General features: G+C 48.2%; 1 protein-coding gene across 1 annotated transcript in view; it reads right to left on the bottom strand.

Annotated features, from left to right (window-relative positions):
- Positions 1–22,732, bottom strand: part of Adamts16 (ADAM metallopeptidase with thrombospondin type 1 motif 16) — a 124,110-nt gene that overhangs the window by 35,468 nt on the left and 65,910 nt on the right. The window contains exons 14-18 of the mRNA XM_026401937.2: positions 21,483–21,613; positions 19,529–19,652; positions 18,935–19,179; positions 17,014–17,152; positions 4,877–5,003 (exon numbers count right to left, since the gene is read on the bottom strand). Coding sequence (XP_026257722.2) covers positions 4,877–5,003; positions 17,014–17,152; positions 18,935–19,179; positions 19,529–19,652; positions 21,483–21,613 — 766 coding nt within the window. The remainder of the gene's footprint in view (positions 1–4,876; positions 5,004–17,013; positions 17,153–18,934; positions 19,180–19,528; positions 19,653–21,482; positions 21,614–22,732) is intronic.

Here is a 22,732-nt window from a genome sequence, read left to right as displayed (position 1 = left end):
TGTCTACCATTCATCTCTTGAATATCTATCTCTCCTCTATCTAGTTTATCTAGTCTAAACTACCATCTATCTATCTCTGTCAGCTTATTTTATATTCTTATTCTGAAATATCAGAAGCATATGCCACAGTTTCAATTACTAGGGTAGGGTTATACTGATTATAGGAAGACTGAGTGAATTTTGGTGTCAACCACACTGGGGTCTGGAGGCCAAAATAATGAAGATATTATGAGAGATTAAAATATTTAACCTAAGTAACCAGCTAAGTTTCCTCCCAAAATAAGTATCTTAAGTTTCCAAGGCACAGTTAAATGGCCCCAGCTGATAGCCTTGGCATTCCTGCCAGCTGACCTCTTCCTGTGTAGATGCTACCTAAGTGTCAGGTTTCCTTCATTGCCGTGGCAACCAGCAAGCTGCTGGGTGGTTAGTATTTACATACTCAGGTTTAAAAGAGACAGAAGAGGTAAAGAAAGGAAAATAAATAAAATGAAAGGAAAGGAAACGAAAAGAAAAGAAGGAGTAAACTTTTTTTTAAATCCCAGCAGCCCAGGAGACCGAGGCAGGAGAATTGCCAGTCTGAAGTCAGCCTGGACAGCTTAGCTGTCTCAAATGAAAAAATAAATAAATGAATAAAAATTAAAAAGGGCTTGGAATGTATCTCATGGTAAAGCACCTCTGGGTTCAATCCTCAGCAACCCCCACCTCCCCCTAAAAAAACCAAAAGTTAAAATCATCCCCCCTTCCTGTGACTGAAAGCATTGCTATAAGAGAATGTTAGTAAAAGGATTATCCAGCTGAATCTACGTTCAATTTATACAGTGTGCAGCCCGAGGACACGGTTCCTGGCCTGGGTATCTTTGTTGTGGAAGGAACAACTCTGCACGACAAAAGTACTGTGGTCAAACCAACATCAAGCGGACACGTGGCCCGTCTGCATGGATTCCTGAGAGGCTAAAACAGCACTTCATCCCAGTGTCTGCCCACACTGTCACTGTGCGCCCCTAGACTGGAGGGCCGGAGCAGCCCTTCCCCATCTGGAAGGCATTTCCTCTGGCAGTCAATCCCTCGTCCAGGAAGGTTTGCTATCAGTGTTTGTGCTTAAAAAACTAGATATTGGAGATAAATGACACAAGAGCCAGTCCATTTAGATAAGCTGACAAACATAAAGGAAGTAACTAGTTGTGTGATTTATAATTCCTGTTTCAAAAGCAAGGGATAAAAATGTCTGACTCACACTAAAATAGGGCAGGGGCAGGGGGGCAGGGGAGGGCTGCGGGCTGCTTGTCTGCTGTAATGTCAGGAGGAGGAGGAGGGCGATGGGGGCCTGTGTTGGCTTCCTCCATCCCAGAGGAGCAACTACAAACTGCTCATGCCCAGGAAGCCCCAGCGGCCCCACGCCAGCAGACACAGACACATTAAGATTATCTCTCCCTCACAAGGGGGTCCGTGGGCTCCCCATCCCCACCCCCACAGAGATTGACCATTTAGGGCCATTCCTTCTGGCTGTGACCCTGTGGCTTTACAGTGACCCAACCCAGGGCCCTAGAACCTGGGCAGGCAGGTTTCTGGATGTTGATGGGGGCTCAGGGGCTCTCACCAGCAGAGCTCTGACCCCCTGTCAATTAGGGTGCACATGAGAAGGCTGTGGGTGAAGAGTGTAAAGGTTCCCATTCCCCATTCTTTGGGGACCCTCCTCCAAGTCAACATGAAACTCTGAATCTCCCCCCACTGCACCCTGCCGTGGAATCATCTGGAGCAACAGCTGAGGGTGGGATGGTTTGTTCCTGCCACGCAGCGGTGTCAGCTCTGTGAGCCTCAGAGTACCCAAGCCTGGGCAGGGACCCAGCAGCCTCGAGGAGAAGACAACAGGGACACACGCTTTCCCTGTCCCAGAAATGGACTCACTCGGGCTTTCTGTCTACTTAATTAGAAGAAAAGAATTGTCAGTATCCTACAACACAGAAATGTGCGATACCTTTCAGAGGAAAACCAAAACATTTTTAAATTAAAATCTATTTCCCAACTCAATCGCTAAAAAATGAAGTGATAAAATAATATCCCATAAGTATTCAGTAGTGCAGGACCATGTTTAGGCATTTCATCCCGATTATTTTACTTCATAGACTAAACAAATAACTGGTTTGTTTTTCTTTTTATAGAAGAAATAAAAATATCCAAGCTTTAGTGTTTATCAAACCGAGGAGCTTTTATGTGGATGAGACATAAGAGACCCTCAGCTTGCTCTAGAAGACAGGTACCATTATGACCTGGATCACATCCGAAGTGGGGGAGGAGGTGGGGCCCACCCACCCTCCAGCCCACCAGTGGCATCCACCGGGCTGAGCCCTCCACTGGAAGAACTCCATTTAGGAGGCCTGTGAAATGGACGCTGGGGGAGCCCCATTTGTTTGCAGGCTCCTGTGACTTGCTGGGGGTGAGGCAGGAATGGGACAGATGCACTCTTGCTGCTCCAGAATCTCCCAGCCAGGAGCTGGGTCTGTGGTCATGGGCAGCACCTTTGAAAGTTTCCTCTTCCAAAGGATGATATCAATGGCTCTCAACCATGCAACACACAGACATCAAGGAGACCAGAAGGAGGTCTCTCGATTTCCCCTGGGTGGATCCAGGGTCACCTCAGCCTCAGTTTTCCATCAGTCCAAATTCCCCTAGACTGACCCCTTTGTCAACTAATTGTGACTTTTCTTTCAGTATACAATGCTTTTGGCAGAATTTACTTATTAAATTGGATTGGAATGAGTTAAGCATAGAATACAGGACCCAGAGGACTCCAGAAATGTCTTTGGCTCCGAAACCTCTGTAATAGAAAGAGGCAGAGGAGAAACCAACACTCATCATTATAAATGGATGACAGATGAGGAAAAAAGGGCAATGTATGAATTCACAGACACACCTAGCCCAGATATGGTCATACGCCGTGTGACAGCATGTTGCTCCAAGACATACCACATAGACCAAAGTGGCCCACAGATTATCTTGGGCTGACACTTACCATCCATGACGATGGCCACTGGAGCACAGGATCAGTCCCCGCTGTTCAGGGAGGTAGTGAAATTAGTGTGCCAACGACAAAGATCCCTCCTTCCCCAACTAACTCCAGGCTCCTCTGAGCCCTCCTCCTAACTCAGCCTTGGCCACAGTTCAGTGGCATGTCCCTAGATGACCCCAGCCCCCAATGTCTACCACGTTCTCCGTGGGAGGGCATGAGCCCTACTCCGTGCAGCCTGACTTCTGTAGACAGTCCAGATGCCTTGCCCAGAGACCTACCCTTCCCTCCCAGGATCCTGCTTCCTTCCCTTCCAAGACTCCAGTGAGCTCTGCTCACCTGCACATGGATCCCTTCTTCTCCCAGTGACCTCTGCCCAAGTCAAAGCCGAGCCCAGTTCACGCTGGACTTTCCCCGCTGCAGTAGTCATTCTGATTAAGATCTTCTCATGTCCAGCCTGCCTTGTCTCTGACTCCTAGTTCCTGCAGAGGTGGCCTGTTCTGTTCTGCCTGCCTCAGCTGCCCTGAGGTTCTTGTTCTTCACTCTCCTGAAGTGCCTGCATTGGCACGACCCGCCAGGTCCAGAACTGGTGCTCTTGCTGCACCCTGGCTGTCCTCAGCCCCGCCCGTAGGGCTGTCCAGTCAGGGGGAACATGCAGCTGACCCTCCAGGACCTGCAGGGGTGCACAGCACTGGCTCTGGAATCACCGACACTGTGGAGCATCAGAATTAGGTGTGTGTGACCTTGGAAAGAATCCCCAGGGAGGCGACAGAGACCTCAGTAGCTAATGGGTTTCCAGGACTAAAATTCTTGTGTCAGTTCTGATGGACATCTCTATCAATACCAGTGGGACATGGTGGTCAGGGAACCAGGACTGAGGCAAGTCCAGTGGTGAGATAAGGTGGTCCCCAGCTGCACTGTAGGCAGCTGTGCGGGGAGGACGGGACCTTCCCAGAGAGCCCCTCGTCATGACTGGAAATTCCCAGCTCCTCAGGTTGTGATACTCTGTCTCCATGCCTACACCAAGCCAGAGCCCAGCACATAGAGAGCTCTGAGAAGGACAGAGGGAAAGCACCTCTCATCTCCCCTCTGGAGGCACATTCCAGCACACCAGGGACCCATTCTCCCACCACTGTGGATCTTCACAGGCATAAGTAGTAGATTGACTTCTAGTGGTGTTTAGTGCATTGGGCTCTCCGAAAGGTCTTGCTGAAGCTCAAATTTCTCCTGTAAACACATTATCTTAGGCAATTTACACCATCCTCCTTGACATGTCCCCAGGCCAATATGAAGACCTGGGGACCAGACAAAGCAAGGCCTTGCTCAGGTGGTGCTCCCGGGGGCAGAGCAGGACAGAGCAGGACCACACTGCCTCTTGGGGACATTCCCAAGCCCACGTCTCAGAGAAGCTGAGTGTTGATCTGGAGATCCCCAGGGGTGGCAGCCCTGAGGGCAGAAGCCCTGGTGCTGTCCCTCACAGATTCACCTTTACGGGGTGTGGTAGCAATTCTGCAGCCCTCACCAGCTGGGCAGGCCTGGGTCTGGCTCTGCTCCTCCAGTGTGTTTCATTAAGTAAGAAAAATACCATGGTACTGAACAGGACCAGAGGCTAAGAGAGAAGGTGTTACTATCACCAAACATAAATCCAATGGAATGCAGCTGTAAGAACGCGATTCACAGACACAGACCTTCCAGGCCATTTCTCACTAAAATATGCTTTTCCAGACACCTTATTCAGGCTGCTCGTGTCCACTCGCCTCTCGGTGGCTATGCGTTGAAAGGAGGTGGTCAGCACTTCTTGTGGTGCAGACTTTGGACCTCCAAGGACTCCCTGAACTGTCTACCTGTGGTGTTGAGCAGGGTACCACTTACCTGGGGGGACAGGCAGAGACTTTGCAGGACACCAGCCCCGTGATGGGTCGGGTCTTGGGATTGCAGAAGGATGTGTTAACTTGAAACTTCAGGTCTCTGTAGCAGCCTTCCTTGGTGACCATCTGTCCTGTGGGAAGGAAGAGATGGACATTACAGACTTGCCATTGTGCTCTGTATCAGAGGAAGAGCTGGCTCATCTTCCTGAAAACCTTGATTACACTTTTATGCCTGTGTGTTAAGGTCCAAAGGCCAATTCTGAATACTCCATTTGCTGACCTGTCTTAATGACTTTTAACTGGTGGATTTCAACAGTTCTAGGAGGTACACAGTTCCTCCCATATTTTAACACCTTTAAAATTAATACGTTTCTTGTGTTTAATGCCGTAATGCGTTTGATAGAATATAGTAGTTTTTTTTTAAACCATAGCTGGGAATACTAGCATTTATCAAAAGAAATGCCAAGATTATATAAACTGTCTCAGATTTCCATTTGAGAGATGACAGAGGGAGACAACTAGCAATAAGTCAGCAGGAAGCACGCACAACAAAATGGTTAGCAGTTTATCACCAGAGAATTGGGGGCTAAGTGTTGCCTGGGTCACAATCTGGATGCTTGACTTCACGATCGTGACTCAGGAGCTGCGTGGAATGAGGCCGGCGGGAATGAATGTTGGTCTGATTGCTCTCCTCCATGTACATCTCATGAGCTATTTAAAGCTTTATGAATGTCCCTTAATTTGTTTAGTATTCCAATTAATGAAATTGTCTTGAAAGAGGCATTATGTGAGGCTCCAGGAACAGTCATAGTCCTGGAGAAAAGGAGCAGAAGGGTGGCTCCAGGGCCTGGCAGGAGGGACAGGGTGGACTCATTGTTATATGAACTCAGAGCGTCTGGGCTGACGATCAAGTTTCGAGGTGGACAGCGTTGACGGCCGTGCAGTAACACAAATGTACTTAACACTGGTGAACCACGCACTCAGGAGCAGTTAAAATGGTGATTTTATGTTATGTCTATTTTTGTGATATCAAAAGAGACTATAAGTAATTGAAGGATAATAATTAGAAGTTCGTACAATAGAGAGAAGTCGTGACTTTGAGAAAGTCACGGAATACTCTGTGAAAGTGTAAGAAAATTTATTTGAGAATGTATTTATTCTCCTGAAGGACATTCATATGAAGGAACAAGATCTAAGTCACACACAGTGCCTCTAAGAGTAGAGATGAGAGGTCAAGTTGGCATCCACTGCACGTGAGGCTGTGGGCAAGGAAAGGCACGTGGCAAATCTGTGACCCCCTTATTCTAACAGATTGACTCAGGAAAGTCAACAAAGGGTTTAGTGACCAGCCTTAGGGGCCAATTCCCACAGGCAGGAGTGATCCGGGGGGAGAGCAGAAGTGGGGGGCAGCACAGGGGTGCCTGTGCTCGAAGTCAGCACAACAGTGCAGTTCAGGAGCTGCGACCCCACAGCCACAGGCCAGCGGAGGCAGACGAGGGCTGGAGTGGAATCTGCAGGCCCGAGTGCTCCAAGGATCCCACTCAGGTGCCACTGGGCCAGCTCGAGGCAGAGCAGGTGAGCACAGGACCTGGAGGAAGTGTGGGCAGCCCAGGGGACTCCTCAAGGGAAAGCACAGCAAAAGCGAGTGATGTCCCACAAATCCAGCATTCTCAGGGATGCTGGGACCTTGGCAGGCCACAGGAGCTGTGCCATCACACCTGGGACAGACAGGCACTGGGGGCACTGCAGCACCCAAATGCCTCCATATTCAAGTCCTTAGAGAAGCCTCATCCACTCAGAAGGGACAGGCTGCGCTTGTGCCAGATGGGTCCAACTTTCTAGAGGAAATTCCCTCATGGCCATGGGTGAACACATAGGCCACATTCCTACTGCTACCAAATTAAAAGCCTTTTCTCTTTGTTTAAATCCTACTTAACCCTTCCCTTGCAGCCATGTGACACTGTGACCCTGACCTGTGGCCTTCCCCATCCTCTGACCCCCAGGCCTGCCCAGGTGCTGTCCTCTGAACTTGGAAGGTACCCCCCACTGCCATGCCTCTGGGCTCACCAGGCACATGGCTTTCCCTTCTGAGTGAGACCCTGGCACTGCCTTCTCTGACTCCCTTGGTGGGGAGGGGGTCTTGCATCAGACTCCCAGGGGAACTTGCTAGTGAAAACCCAGGAAGCCTGGGCCACCCAGGGTTTCTGATGCATAGATCTGCAGGAGCTGCAGTTTGCAACAAAAGCCCTGGAGCTGCAGAGGCTGCCAGACCAGGGGCCACCTTAAGAACCTCTACTCTAGGCCATATGAGAAGCTGTGACTTTTATGCCTCAGTTTACCCAGGTGTCACATAGTACACACAATTCCCCAAACCCTGGGACTCTCTGGAGTGTGGGAAGATACATGCATGCTGAAGGGGTGACTGGGGACTGGGAGCCCCATAGCTTCAGGAAGGCAGCTGGCCATCAGAAAGACTGAGGCCCCATTGGGAGGTTGGAACTCTCAGCCCTGAGCGCTGGCCTGCCCTCGCCAACCTCAGAGAGGGGAGAGGGCCTGGAGGCCGCGTTCATCTCCAGTGGCCAATGAAGGACTCGATCAGGCCTACCTATGTAAACCTCCACTAAACTTCTAAAGGATGGGTTCAGAGAGTTTCCCAGTCGTGAACATATCCATGATCCAGGAGGAGGTGCATCCCAGCTCCACAAGACAAAAGCCTGTGTCCCTGCTTGACCCTGAGCCTAACATGCCATTCACTTTTATCCTTCATGATAATCTGTGACAGTAAAGGAACACGTCCTGAGTCCCGTGAGCCATGCTGCAAATGAAGCCACCTACCAGTTATCCAAAGGGAAGGACTGTGGAAGCCCCAACGTGGCAGTGAAGTTGGGCAGAAGAGTGGGGACCTGGTGCTATGGTCCAGAGGTCTGCACCAAAGCTCATGCTGAAATGGCATCCCTGTCCAGAGGGTGGACACTTGCTCTGGCCATATGTCTGGGGGTGGGGCCTCTGGGAGGTCAGAGATTACATGAGGCCTTAGGGTGGGGTGCGAGCCCACAGGGAACTGAGCTGAGTTGGAGACACCCAGCTGTTTCCAGACAGGGGAGGACTGCTGCTACGTCCGTGTCAGGGGTGTTGAGAGTTAAACAGTCGATGTCAGCCCCGCAAGGTCTGTGCTCATCATCCCGGCAAAATGCCAAATGGCAATGTCTCTGCTGCTCGAGGCAGGCATCACAGGCCGACTCTTGCAAGGTCGGCCTAACGAACACATGTCATCCTCTGGAACACGTTTCTGGAGGGCAGGGAACATGTGTTATTCATTTCTGTAATTTCAGTAGCTGGCATGGATTAATTTGTTCTCATTCATAAGTACTTGGTGAGTCATTGGCCAATTTTTTAATGTTTAGTAACTTCTGAGCTCGTACAAGTTAATGGGGGTTAACTAATACTTTGCCAAAAAAATCATCAACGTAGGGGAGTAATCTTTCTTTTATACATGACTTAGGAGGAACTGGGACACATTTGGTATGACTCACCTATGCATCAATACCAAGATTGAATTTGGATCATGTTTTATGAACTCACTTTTCTACTTGCTCACCAGGAATGAGAAACTATTAAATTAGAAAAAGAAACAAATGTCTATTTAAAACTATTCTTCAGAGAATCTTATGGACTCTCTTAAGGTAATCATCATAATGACCCCATTTAAGGGAGGAGCGTACGGAGGAACTGTCCTCTTTTCTAACACTGTTGGAGGTCTCCCTAATGAGACAGAAGGAAAGCTAACTTTTCCTCTACTTGCGTTTCAAGCCAAAGTTCCTTTTTAAATTTCTTTAGCCAAATTCCTACACTGTTTTAGGGGGCATGAGTCTACAAGTAACAACTTCAGTTTGATTTCCTGCTTTGAAATTAGAAACATGTGGAATTCAAACCTGTGTTCTAGTCTCAAAAAAGATCACGGGGGATTCCCAGCAAGGTAGAGCCCCTTAACTAAGCAAATAGAAAAGGTGCTTCACTCCAAAACAGAAGCAGAAGCTGACTGACTAATAGACATATTTTTCTTTCTTATTGGAGATATTCTTTTGGCTTTACTTTGAATAGCCTTAGTGTCATTTCAAACTCCTATGCCCAAGGCCCTGGGTTTTTACCTGCCAGGAAATCCAGATTTTTACCTGCCAGGAAACTCATGTGATAACCAAGTAAGAATGCATATAGGTATAACACACGCATATTTCTCAAAGATAATGTTGGCTTTGTCTAGTGGGGGTGCATGTTCTGACTCTGTTATTTTTTAGCTGTGACTTGTTTTTCTTGATGGGACACTACCAGCACATGCGGCAAAACTATTCTCTGCTGTGCAGCTCAGACACAATGCCTCGAGGATTCTAGCATCCTGGGGTCTACCCATTTGTGCCTGAAGTGCACCCATCACAGTGACAGCTGAAATGCCTTCACAGTTTTCCAAATGCCCCTTGTGAGGACAGCACCATCTTCAGTTGAGGACATTAGAATGACTGTAAGCAGATAAACAAAAAAGTATGAGATAAGGAAAGAAAGGTGAAGTGCTCTGAGTACCCTGGACAGCTTAACTGGTTAATGGAAACAGAGCAGAAAAGAGGGTGGTTAGTAGGTTTAAAATAAAGTTTTCTTATGAAAATGTTACAAAAAAAGAATATGTGGGATGTAGATAAAGCAAAATTCCGAGGACAACTCATGGTCTTAAATACAGACATGGATAAATAAGAATGGAAATAGGTGAAACCAATAAGGGAAGGTCATGGAAGCAGATAGAGGGAACTGATAGAGAACCAGAGTCCAGGGCATTAGAAACAGATGGCAGATGTCAATCTATTGAAGATGAACACTGTAACCCCAGCCCTGGAACTCCCTCCCATCACACTGTTCCTAGCAGCTCAGTGGCAGACACTGGCCGTGTGTTTTCTGAATCCCTTGTCCATGTGACAATCAGCTGGACCCACCAATGGGAGCACAAGACCAGGCAGGAAGAAGAGTAAGAAGTTGAATCACCACATCTCTTGCCCCAGTGGACATAACATGGGCTTTGGGAGGTGCAAACGTTTGCAGTAGGCCTCAGGCATTTTCCGGGGAATCACCTGCTCCTAGAATTCCCTACAGCTTCTCTGACCTTCAAAAACCCGAGCCACCCTGGGAGCTAGAGTTGTCTGTCTGTGACCTTGACTCCTTCATTCTATCTAGTAAGCAACCAGTCCTCTGTATTAAATGCCTCCTGCCTGAACACTTCCTGTTAGGATCTGCATTCCTGGCTGAACTGTCACTCACATACTGATGGAAAAAGAAAAGAAGTAATAAGTAGAAACCTACAAGATCAGAAATGAAAATGAAAGTTCATACGTAGAATAAATAAAAATAATCTAGTGGGAGACTCAGTTTAAACATAAAAAATAAAATTTTGCATCCCTTAAAAAGATGGTTTTCTTAATTAGAAGAAAATAGAACCAAAATTGATAAAAATTTTTATAAAGTTACCATTCATAATATTAAAATGTATTATAGATCTGCCTCCTGAAAAAGCAACAGATTCTCATTCTTCAGTTATAAATTATACCAGCTGCTAAGAAATAGATAATACCAAAGTAACTTAAATTGCTCCAAAGCATAAAAAATCTTTTAAAAAAAGGTTTCCAACATCAAAAGAAATAAATTTAGTACATCTTAATACATGAAAGAAAACTACTGCTCAATAATACTTAAAGGAGTAAATGTGAAAATGTTGAATAAGAGAGGACGGGATTGAATAGTACATGGAGAAACATAAGTCATCAGACAATGATTCACAGCAAGAACGTAAGAAGGTTCTAATATTAGGGATGAAGGTCACAATTCAGTGAATAAAGGAGTAAACAAGAGCTTTGCCATTAATGTAATAAAATCTGCCTTGTGGTAAATTCAGCCTCCATTTTTGGTAAGAATGTTAATGAACCATATATAACAAATGAATATTCACTCACATCAATATATTAGTAAATTTGTGTTTGTGTGCAGATGTGTGATATTTATGTGTACATATATAGATATCATATGTTTATTTAAGCCTAGAAACTGGTATCATTGAGAACACCAGGAATATTTCCTGTAAGGTCAGGGATATGAAAATAATTTTATTTATTACCAGTAGTAAAATTTAAATGATTTTGAGAACACTGTTTTACACAATTAGACAAGAGTGTAAGTGTCATGAAATTTACAAGGGAAAATGCATGTGGTGTATCTACCTAGACAGCTGAAGAGAAAAGACGTGAAGTCATCTGCTAAGTGAGCCTGGGAGTGGGGAGTCGGGGTGGGGGGGCCTAGAGACAGAGGAAGATGGATTGCCAGAAATTCTGGGGTTACTTGAAAAGAGTCAAGCCTGACTTTGGAAAGACCAGAGGGGTCTGTGGTGAAGGGGCTGACACTGGGGCTGAGACGGGCTGGGAGTCCAAGAGTGGAGGTGTCCACCGGTTGCAGAGAACAAGGATGGAGGCAGAAAGCGCTCATGGGTGGTAAGTTGCGGAGAGATGTGAGGACACACCTCTGCTGGGGGCCAGAGAGAGGGAAGGAGGGCCCGTTTCACTACATGTGTGCATGGATGGAGATGAAGGTCCTGGAGATGAAGGGAAGAAACAGTTTCCAAGACAGCATCATCAGCTGTTGAGCACTGCAGGTCGCAGAGAGAAGGGTGGGAAAGCGCCCGTGGATCTGGTGCCTGGATGGGTCCTGACCGGCAGGTCCTGTGGCTGCAGGTTCAGGTTCGGGCTCCCTCTCTGGACAAGCAGGTGGCCCCCGCATGGGGCCCACAGCAGGAAGTGCAGAAGACGCTTATGAAAGGTTTCATGTTAAAAGACAAGAAATAAAAGGAAAGAGTAGGAGGAGGAGAGAAGAGCTTGTTTTAAGATGAGGCACACATTTCTGGAAAAAATAGGGAGCGTGCCCCTGGCAGAGAGAGGGCACCCGTGCTGAGCAGAAATCCGGGAAAGGGATGGGGAGAGCTCCTGGGGAACTGGGTCTGGAGAGAGAAGCGCCTCCTGGGCAGACAGACCCAGGGAGGCCCCAGGAAGAGCGCACTCCCTTGGCAGGCTGGTGGGAGCAAGCCCCTGGGTGCACCTGGCACGCCTTCCCAGCACTGGGCATGGGAGTGGCCTTCTGAGGGGAGACTCCACGGGGTCTCTGTGCAACATGTGGAACCCATGGTGCACCTGGCACGCCTTCCCAGCACTGGGCATGGGAGTGGCCTTCTGAGGGGAGACTCCACGGGGTCTCTGTGCAACATGTGGAACCCATGGTGGCCCTGCTCCACCACGGCTCTGGCTTCCAGTTTGCTTCCGAGGGTTGTTAAAGTGGGGATTTCAATCTGTTAAGATCAGTAGAGTTTGGGATTCTGTTAACAGAAACTGTTTTCCTCTTCCTCCAAAATTACCCAATTAAAATCACAGCGGGGAGGGTGGGTTAGCTCCCCAGGCCCAGTCCTGGGACTTCTCCAGGGATGTCCTGGTCTTCTGTTCTCCCAGCTCTCACTGAGCCCATCTTTGCTCACCTTCCAAAAAGACCTTAGACTTTCTCTGTCTCAGCCAGAGGCAATCCTCTGATCGCCATTTATGCAAACTTCTGTGTGCAGCAAAGTTGTTCTTTTAGAATTTTCCTCCAGAACAATAGTTTTCCATTGTGATTTCTATACACAAGGGATTTCAGAAATTTCTGGGGGTTGCCTGGAGATCAGGGCAGGGACTGCACATTAGATATGACGTGTTTGGAGAGAAGTCCACAGCAGAAGCCCAGTGGCAAGGGTCCCCTGCACCAGGGTTTCGCCAGCTTTGGTGCACAATAGGAATACCAGGCAGTGGTGTCAGCCGACTTTGGGCCCCATCCTTGGGGCTGTGGGGTAGCCCAAAAATCTGCATTTCTAACAAGTCCCTCAGAGATGCTGATGCTGGCCTGGGCTCCTAGATGCTAAAGGCCTGCCGTTACTTTTCCACAAGATTTCTCACAACATGATCTTAAACTGACAGCACTGAGATTATGAAGTTAAAATCAGAATCTTTACAACTCCGTCACTCAGCTCTCATGCTACTGTTCTGCCTTTGTGTCTACAAGCCAACTAATCGTGTGTGGGGTCACATACAAGTACATACATGCATACTTATGCACCCATATGTAGAAAAGTTCTTCCCCAAAAGAAAAATTTTTAGACTTTTGCTAATCACCCCTGGGAAACACTCCCCCAAATGGAGTCAATATTTGCAATTTCTAAGACAATTCTGAGAATATTTTACTGTCTATTCACTGTGAATAATACTTAAATAATGCTTAAATATGCCAGGGAACTGGCAGTAAAAATTCACTGGCATAGGAGAAACTAGGCTGATCTCCAAGGACCGTGGTGAAGGGGCATGTGGAATACACACACCCTACCACGGCATCAGGTCGAGGAGCCACGGAGTGATGGGCATGCCTTCTCTATTTTTATTTATTTTTGACATTTATAATGAAAAATAATCCCAACATGCCCAACTGGGCCTCCATGGAAGTGGACTTCCTGTCTGTGCAGGCCGAGCTCAGGGAGTCTGGGGCATCCAGCAAGAGAGCAGGGACCTCACTTATCCACAGGCTCCTCTTGTCTGCAGGACTTGGGAGTCTGCTCTGGCCTCTCCTTATCTCCTGCTCACCTGTCCCCAGGAACCCAACATGGAAAGGCTCCACAGGGCAGGGGAAGGAAGGACTAGCCCGGGGCCAAGGAAGAGCTGACTCTGGGTTTCCTTTGAACCCTATTGTACTGTTAATTGACAAGACTGCAGGACAACTTCTCTGTGCCTGGCACATCTCACAGTGAAGACACTGAAACAAACCTGCTCAAATGCCTCCTTTGGCAGAGGCAGAGGGGAAGTCAGGCTTGGCCCCACTCCCTGGCCTGGGCCCAGATGTTTACTCCTGAGCTCTGGAGTGACTCCAGGGTGCAGGTGAGGGTTATGCTTCAAGAGATGGTTTTTCCAGTGAGTCCAGTGTCACAGGGGAACATGGGAGAACAGACGTCTGTGGTTCACGGGCCTCAGTCTGGGCTCCTAGGTCTGCCCACGAGGAGCATCTAGTGCTTGTGACAATCCCTGACTCTCTCCTCAATTTTCCTCTAACTCCTGTCAGACCAGGATTTCCTTCCTGACCCTCTGAGGGAGCTCCTCCTGCCTTTCCACTGCCCATCAGACACCACGCTTCCCCGTGTGCCAGCCACCTGTCACCTCATCTGCAGCAGAAATGACCAGGACTAAAAGTTAAGCACAAAAACCCACACTTAATTCTTGCACAATGTCTTTTGTCAAGGGGATTTCCTGGGGTCCTTAATCAGAGACTGTCGCTCTGATGTGGTTTGCATACTCAAGATTCTCGGCTCTGTGTGCACCTAGACATGAGTATTGGGGCCTTGGGCGTGGGTTCCCGCCCTTGGGTGTCAGACGTGGGTGGCTACACCGTTCTCCTACCTCTGCTCCCTTACACTGGTCCTCCTGGTCCCTGCTTGGGGACAGCATGGAGGCTCACACCCTCCATGATGGTGCGAGCCCATCTGTCAGTAGAACACATATAAACACATATCTGGTACATGTACATGTGGCTGTATATGTGGTCACATCTCAGCTTGTGGTTCAATTTCTCTGGAGAGTCCTGACTAATAGGCCATATAAACAATAAAAGACAGACAATGAATTTAAATATTTCTTTCTCTGTTTCCAAATGTCTTTTCTGAGGAGACAAAATTGTGTGTAGACAGCCATGTGTCCAGTGGCCTTTGGCTTGTCCACGACCTGTTTTTACCCCATGTGTGGATGATCGTGGTGTCCGATGAGTCCCACTTGGTGGAGTGGGGTCTCCTTAGTCATCTGGCTGAACATTTAGAGAAACTAGGGTTTTATTTCTCTGCCCAACAGCACATCTGTGAAGCAATTTCTCATCATTGCATATGGCCACTTCACTTTGTCAGAGAGAAAAATCGCATAGTCCATGGAAATGTGAGATGAATGCTGGCCAATTTTCTAGGATGACCCATGGTAATAGATAAGAGGAGAAGGTTATAAAATTCAAAGTACAAAATAAGAGATTCAGAGAGAAGGATCCATTAGCTGTGGCGAGATGAACGCTGGCCACGGAAGGAGGTGAGTTTAATGAGCAATGTGCTCAGCAACTACTTTTATCTTTCTATAGAAACCAGCTTTGGCCCGTTCCTTAAAAATCACTTAAAAATTTCCATATTTTGCCAAAGTACTTGAAAGAGGACTATTCATTCTTAAAGACTATGATTTTATCAAAGAATCTCTAATTTTCAATAATTCTAACTATAGAATGAATTCCAGCTGTGGCCAAAAGCGATATCCTTCTAAGCAAAACCACGCAGGGCAGTGGAGATGGTTTTACAAATAGTCATGTGCATCCTAGGGCAAGGGGCTCTGCCTCTCTCTGAGTGCTGGATGCACCGACGGAGCGCAGCACAGGAGCCTTAGAGAGTCTCAGAATCAGAAGAGGAAGGATCTCTCTGAGAAACCACCGTGTGATCCTGGGAGGTGTTCAGATTCTGAAGGTTCCTGTGTACTTAAGTGACAGCTTCTCCAGACACGATCACTCTACTCACAGGACCTAGGGTGCATCAGAGCACAGAGGATGGTGACAAGGGTCACTTAAAGATGGCTGTGACATCGTCCCCTGTCTGATCAGAAGCAGACACTATGCTTAATAAGGAACTGACCAAGTGCCTGACTACCCCAACAGCATCAACCTATCAAAAATGGCAAAAGGATACTGAATCAGTCTGATTTCTCAGTGTTTCAACGGCAAACCCGAGGCAGAGCACTTTATAGAGAAAAGCAGTTTCTTTGGCTTGCCGTTTGGGAGGCTGGAAGTTCAAACAGCATGGTGTTGGCTCCTGTGAGGGCCCTTGGCTGCCACACGGCACGCAGCCAGCGCCCAGCCAGGGCCCGGCCAGCGACCAGCCAGCGCCCAGCCAGCGCCCAGCCAGCGCCCAGCCGGAGCTGTTTTGCTCCTCCTTTCCTTAGGTGCACAAATGGCGGCTCCCTGGGGCATCGCCTATACAGGGCCTCCTTGTGCTTCTCTCTGCTGCTGAAGAGCTACCTGCTTGCTGTCTTTCTGCACAGAAAGCTCCTGGTGTCTAGGCCCAGGGCTTTATGATTGGAATATTTTCTGTTTGGTTTAAAATGGGAAGAATTAACATCCATCAAGTGTTAGCTTTTCAGATTAGTGTGGTTTCCTTTATCTTTTGGGTTTCCTTTTTCCCCTTTGTCTCATGTATTTAGAGTGACTATTGTGAATATATGAATACAAATTTTGATTTTTCTTTATTCATGCCATTCTCTCATATTGAAACACAGCCTTGTCTAATTTCCTGAGAATGCACCAAGCCAAGATCCATTTGTTCAGGTGGAAACGTGTCTCTTATAAATGTCAGAGCCTGCGTTTTATTCTAAATTTGTGAATATTTACAAATTTACTCCCACCTTTTCTCAGGGCACATTGGCTCTTTAAAAAAAAAAAACTGTTTCAGTGGAATTGCTTTTATCAGGGAAAGCATGGGCTTAACATTTGTATGTTGTGAAGACAGCAAAGCCATCTGTTGTCACGTGAAGATCTTTTTGACATGTCCTTTCATAGCATCCTCACTGCAACTTTTATCAGATTCATATGATTCCTGGGTGGATTTGAGTCTATGACTTGAAAGTAAGTTTTCTTCCAGTAAATTTAATTCTAACCCAAGATCAAATTAAAAGAAAAACTCTACATCACTGTTTTCCATGCTCAATTCTGCTTCTCGTCACAGACATATCTAATAATCAGTCACTTACATTTGAATGATATTTGAGTAATGACATGATCCTTAAAAACATCTTACGATGCACCAGAGGACGTCCTCATGGCTCCACACGGAGGCAGGCAAGGTGGCATGGTGGCTGGGGCTCACCAGTGACAGGGCCATCTTCCCTTCTCTGTCACTTGGAACGATTGGTTGCTCAGGGGGATAGGCCCTGGTTTACTTACTGGGACCCGATGAGGACCCAGTCAGGGTGCCCCAGGGCCTGATGCACTGGGCACCAATGTCCCCACCTCCAGGAGCCGCCAGAGGAAACCTACCCCCTCCACAGGAGACGGAGCACTCAGACCGCACGATGGCCCAGGTGTAGCTGGGCTGAGCGATGGACTTCTTCTCAGCACCCAACCGGGGCACTGAGTATTCCCAGGAAATGCCTGGGTTTCTTCCCTGGAACAGGAGCTACAAAAGAAGAACGAGGAAAATAAAATTAATTAAAGGGAAATGAATAGCTACACACTGGTTAGTTGCTTTAAACCACTTAAAACATGAATGGAATCAACGAGAAGTTGGATGGAAGGGTGAAACAGACACTGCCCGTCCATTGAAATGAACATGAGCCTCCTAACAGGGAAAGACTCAAGTAGACTCAAACACAACGAGGAGAATTGAACATTCCACCCTGCTGCCCGTGTAACCTAGTACTCTGTACAAATTTTCAAGTGTCTGCAGGACATCGAGGGCATCTCCCTTCATGTTTCTTTGGGATTCTCTGTGGGTCCTCTTCATTGCAGTGAGCCAGAAAGTGATACGGAAAAAGGAGTCTCACTTCCTCCAGGGTCGTAGATGACCAGGACACTGGGGTAAACATGGCTAGGCCCACGCCTGGACAGTCAGGTGGGAGCATTCCCTGCCTCACGAAGCTCAGGGACTTCGGCGTGCTGGAAAGGCCCTTTAGTCCAGGAGAGACAGGTTTCATTAGCAAAGCAGCTTACTCAGGCCCAGTGAGTGGTGCCTGGTGATGGAATTGGATCTGGATCGTGCACTTTCTAGGCTGAGACCTAATCGTAGCCCTCAACATAGACCAGACCCTTGCATCTCAGTAAGCAGAGATGTTTGGAAACCCCATCTTTCATTTGCTGACACAAATTCCACCTGCTTGCTCCCCTTGACATTAAATGTGGATAGAGACACTTGCCCCTGCCTCCCTGCCCTGGAGTCTCTTTCTCTCCCTGAGGACACAGCAGGGGTCCCAGCTGGTACAGATGTGTGGGAGGGGGGCAAGCTGCAGCAGGTGGTCACATGGCCCAGCAACAGAGATGCTCTCCAGACCCTCTTCCATGAAGAGCAGCTTCCTGAGAACCCCATTTTTTCCACCCTAAATTATCTGTCTTTTGTTGAGGTCATTAAAGTTAAAAGCTTAAATGATGGAAGAGAAAAAGCAAGCAAAGAATCCAGGATGAGGACATGCACAGTGGGCAGAAGGCCGGGGGCTGGGGAGATGGAGGTGGCCTGTGGAGACGCAGCAGCACCCTGGGCCATCTCCCAGGCCGACACAGAGGAGGGGGTGGGGCTGCCTGGCCAGAGAGTGGGTAGGGGCATCTGGTTAGCTGCCACCTCCATGGTGAGGTGTGGGTCCACGGGAAACTTCTGAACCAAGAGCTCTTCCTGAGCTTCACAGAAATGTGAAACGGGTGGAATCTAGTACATCCACAGTGTGCGCTGCCCTCTGCCTGGGCCGCTGGGGCACATTTGGTTGCCAGAAGAAGCCTGGCGGTGTCAAGTGACTACACGCTCCTGGCGGAAAAGGCAAGGGCTTGGGTCAGGAGGAGTCCCACATGCAGACCAGGCCAGTGCGACAGCCCAGGTGTGGCCAGTGAGGGTCAATGCTGTGACACTGGCAGGTCACACAGCACATGGCAGCAGAAGGCTGATGACTCCAAACATAGGCATCGCAAGCTCCCCACTCCCAGAATGGGCTCTTCTCACAGCCATTGAGTATACAGGAGAGAAGTGGATATTTATAAAATCAACGGATAAAGACCAAAGATGGAAACGTGTGTTCCCCTCATCACACACCAAGAAAAGACAGGAGGCAAAAGCAAGTCTACAGCCCCTGAAGCTGCACATGGATCACTCTTAACTGCACATTCTGCCCCATAGTTACAAGTAGACCAACAGCCGTGACCTATGAACACACCCAGTGACCACCAAGCCGAGCCCCCAGACACCAGGCTGCTCTACCTCCACCATCAGCGTTTCGTTGGTTGGCCCGGCAGCGGTCAGGCTCTCGGGCTCCTTGTAGGACCGCCTGTAGCGGAAGGTAGTGCCTGCAAATTCGTATCGTCCAGGCCAGTCCACAGTCCAGTGTCCGTTCAGGTAGTACCTCTTGAGGGCGTTGCGCACAGAGATGTAGGAGGTGGATGTGTTCATTTCATAGATGCGAATGCTCCGGGCTCCAGGAGGAAGGGTGACCACGTGGTAATACTCTGCATGACCAAAGGGGACAGGGCATCTTACTAGTGCAGCTTCTCCACAGACTTCAGAACCCACGTAGGACCCGTAGAAGATCTGTGTCAGCCATCACATGGAACTCGATTTGGAAATTGATGCACCAGGTTTTTATGGAGTGAGCAGGGCTCCTGTGATTTCCACCCTCCTAAGAACCCTTTAAATCCAAGTAGACTGGCAACCACTTCTCGTCCACACCCAAGGCTCGAGAAGCCAGCTGTTGGCACTCTGAGCGCCTGCTGTTTTCACTCTGCCTCCTCCTCCCCCCAGGAGCTCCAATTCCCATCCCCCTTGCTGGAGACCTGCAGGCAGCGCTGGGACACTCACGGTTGGTGGGGTGGTGTGTGGTGTAGACGCCTCTGTGGGTCGTGCAGTCTGAGTTATTTCCCTTGCACACCCCGCAGGAGTCCTCAGCAGCATCTGATCCAAGGATGTTGTCACAGCCCACTCTCTGGAGGACCCACCAGGTCACATGTCATTCATGAAAGAAAGGACAATACCAGCAATACCGTCATTAGTCTCATGCAAGAAACCTCTTTGCCAGCGTAGGTGAAAATTTCACCCACACTGGGTAGTTAACAAATATTTATTGGACACCCAATATGTGCACAGCGAGACTATGATTCTACTCTTGAGAAAACTTAAGTTGTGGAACACTACAGTGCTGCTCCCCAGCAGGAGAACCCTGAGCCCAAATGCGACCTTGGGTGTTCATGTTGGAAACGTGGGTGAGTTTCAGACCCATAAAGAGCTTGGCACAATGACAAACAATGGTGCACGTGAGCTCCACTGGAATGCACCCATGTGCTTCTGAGCTGCCAGGTGCCGCAGCAGAAATGACAGCTGCCATGAGGAAATTCTCCCCTGAGATCAATTAGAAAGGGTGTATGTGTGCAGTGTCTTGGAATTTCAGGAGCTCTTACTTTCTATGATGCTTATTTCTTTTATCTTACCAAGGAAAATAGGATCTGCATGTTTTTAAAAATCCACATAACTATAGCCCACAATTGCTTGAAATCCATGGGGTCAGATTTCAGAACTCAGAGTGGAAACTTTGGAAAGGTGAAGGGTGTCACACTAGATGCACATGGGAGACCCAGCAAGGCCTGGGGAGCACCCCACACCTAACACATTAATGCCTCCACTGCAAAGTCATTACACTGAGTGGGATAAAAATGGAAAATCGACATTCACACATTAGTTCAGGGCAGATTTTGCCATCAAACAAGTACAGGTCCTCCTAAAGCCCTTTCACAGTTCTTTGGAGTTCAGCTTTCTAGCTTTTTAGATGTCAGAGTTACAAACAAAGGATTGTGACACTATAGGTATTTCATGTTTAGGTGTGCTTAATAAGTACTTAAAATAACGGCATATTGAACAAATCAACTAATAATTAGACAAAATTGAGCATTTTGCAGAAGAAAGAGGTTCCTGGAATACCCCATCTGCTCTTCCTGCCTCTGGAAGGATTTCCCCAAGGACCTCCGTGGGGGACAGAGCTAGAACTGGCCTTGAGGCTTGGACTCCTCGGGATATGCATATCAACTGGCCTCCCTGGGTGGTAGATGGGGTCTGGCCAGCAGCACTTTCACTTCTTGGTAACAGAATCCTTTCCACCCTTATCTCTGTGAGTATGACAAGTCCCCCGCTAGCTGCTCCCCTGGCTGCCACCTCCTCCCACCTGTCTCCCCCAACCCTTTCCTTCTGCCCTCCCCCTGCGGAGCCTGGGTTGCTGCACCTTGAAGAAACCACTATCCTGCAGGAGCTGCTGCACGGCCCCAACTTCCCTGCTGTCCACGTCCCCACTGACTATCCCACTAATGCCCAGACCTGCCACCTCTTCCTACAGCTCCACTGTCCCCAGTCCACCTCAGCCGGGCTTGAGGATGGAAATGCCAGTCTTCATCCTGGCAGGCAGTTCCCTGGAGAAACATTGCTCCCTGTCCCCTTCCTCAGTGTCCCCCAGCCCTGACGACTACACCAGCTCCCGTCCACCCCGGCTTTCTGACATTACCTGGCTGCCCACTCAGCGACCCTCTTCCACTCTCCTCTGAGACCTGGCTGGGATGCGGATGCCCCCTCCTCCTGGCCCCCCGGATGTCTCAGACCCACATCTAAGAAGGGAAGGCTCCCCCTCTCCGGCTCTGCTCACTCCTCCGTGATCACTGGCTGGGACTGGGAGGGGGGGCTCCTCTTCCAGGGCCTCTCTAGCCCCCAGCATGCCTGCCTCAAAGAGGACTGTCTGGAGACATGTGTTGAATGAATAAGCAATCATCATTACCTCACATATCCCATCTACACAAACATTACGGCTATCCTCCGAGCATGGAGTCCCATCTTTCACTTTATTTGACAAAGAAAAGAAGAAATCAAATCCTTCTGCGATACAGTAGAGTTTGCATAAGTCCTGATCTTAAAAAGAAATACACACACAAACACAAATAAGAGAGATACTTAAGCTCGGATCATTTTGCTCTGAATTCCAGATAGATCTCGATTTCCCCTTAAAATACCTCCCACAGTGACACATGGCAATGACATTTCCCACGGTGGCCTCCTTGGCCTTTGCTTTTTCTTTACACTTGTTGGGGTTATTTCTAGCTTCACTATTCTCTTTCACTCCAGGGTTCCCTACTGTCCCTGTTCTTTACACAGTGGTTGGCACATAGTAGGCATTCAATAAATATTTGTTGACTTAACTCTGACATTATGTTTCGCCTCACAATTCTCTACCCTTTCAGGAGTGCATAAAGGCCACTGCCATTGTGGAGCATGTGCAAAACTCTTACAAATAAGATGTAATAAAGTAATTAAGAGAGCCACCAAATTTCTTAACACATTTGATGAAATATATACAATTTTTAAACATAAATGGGATCACTTTTAATAGAATTCTCCAGAAAGCAACAATTTCTACAAAGGTAATGGATTCTCAAGAATAGTGTCTGGTGTATAGAGAATATAGGAAGTTCACGTCCGGCCCCAGGAATCCCTTCAAGGTCTTGTGGCTGATCTAGTTAACATGGCTTTTGTAAAAGCCTTTATCTTTGTGTTCTCTTTCTGATAAGGAAGGAACAGTTGGGGATGAAAGCTGTCCACCTTGGCAATTTCCATAGGCCCAAGACTCATCCACAGGTCATTTCCCTCCTGTTCAGGGTAAGTGGCCCCACAGAATGATTTCAAGAATCAAATTTAGTGTGTGCTTCCAGGGGTGACTAATTTATGACTTGGTATGTGCTTCCATGAGTAACTGATTTATTCACTGAAGGCTAGCAAAATCACGAGTAGCACACACGTTTCTGACCCCTGTTTCAAAGTTCATTCCTCTGGTCTCTCCTGACCTTGGCTTGCTCCTCCTCCTGCCTGGCCTGATTCTTGCAGGGTGTGGGGAAGAGCACAACCAAAGGTGTCACGTAGGAGTGGCCTGCCATCTCCCACCCTGCATTTACTGCCCCTGTGCACCTGCTTCCCGATCACAATGAATCAATGACTGCGAACCCCGGGTGGGATATCCCAATGCATGTGTTTCCC

The sequence above is a fragment of the Urocitellus parryii genome, chromosome 1 (assembly GCF_045843805.1).
Source record: "Urocitellus parryii isolate mUroPar1 chromosome 1, mUroPar1.hap1, whole genome shotgun sequence".
NCBI lineage: Eukaryota > Metazoa > Chordata > Mammalia > Rodentia > Sciuridae > Urocitellus > Urocitellus parryii.
Note: the sequence above shows the minus strand (reverse complement) of the source record. Positions and strands in the feature narration are given on the sequence as shown.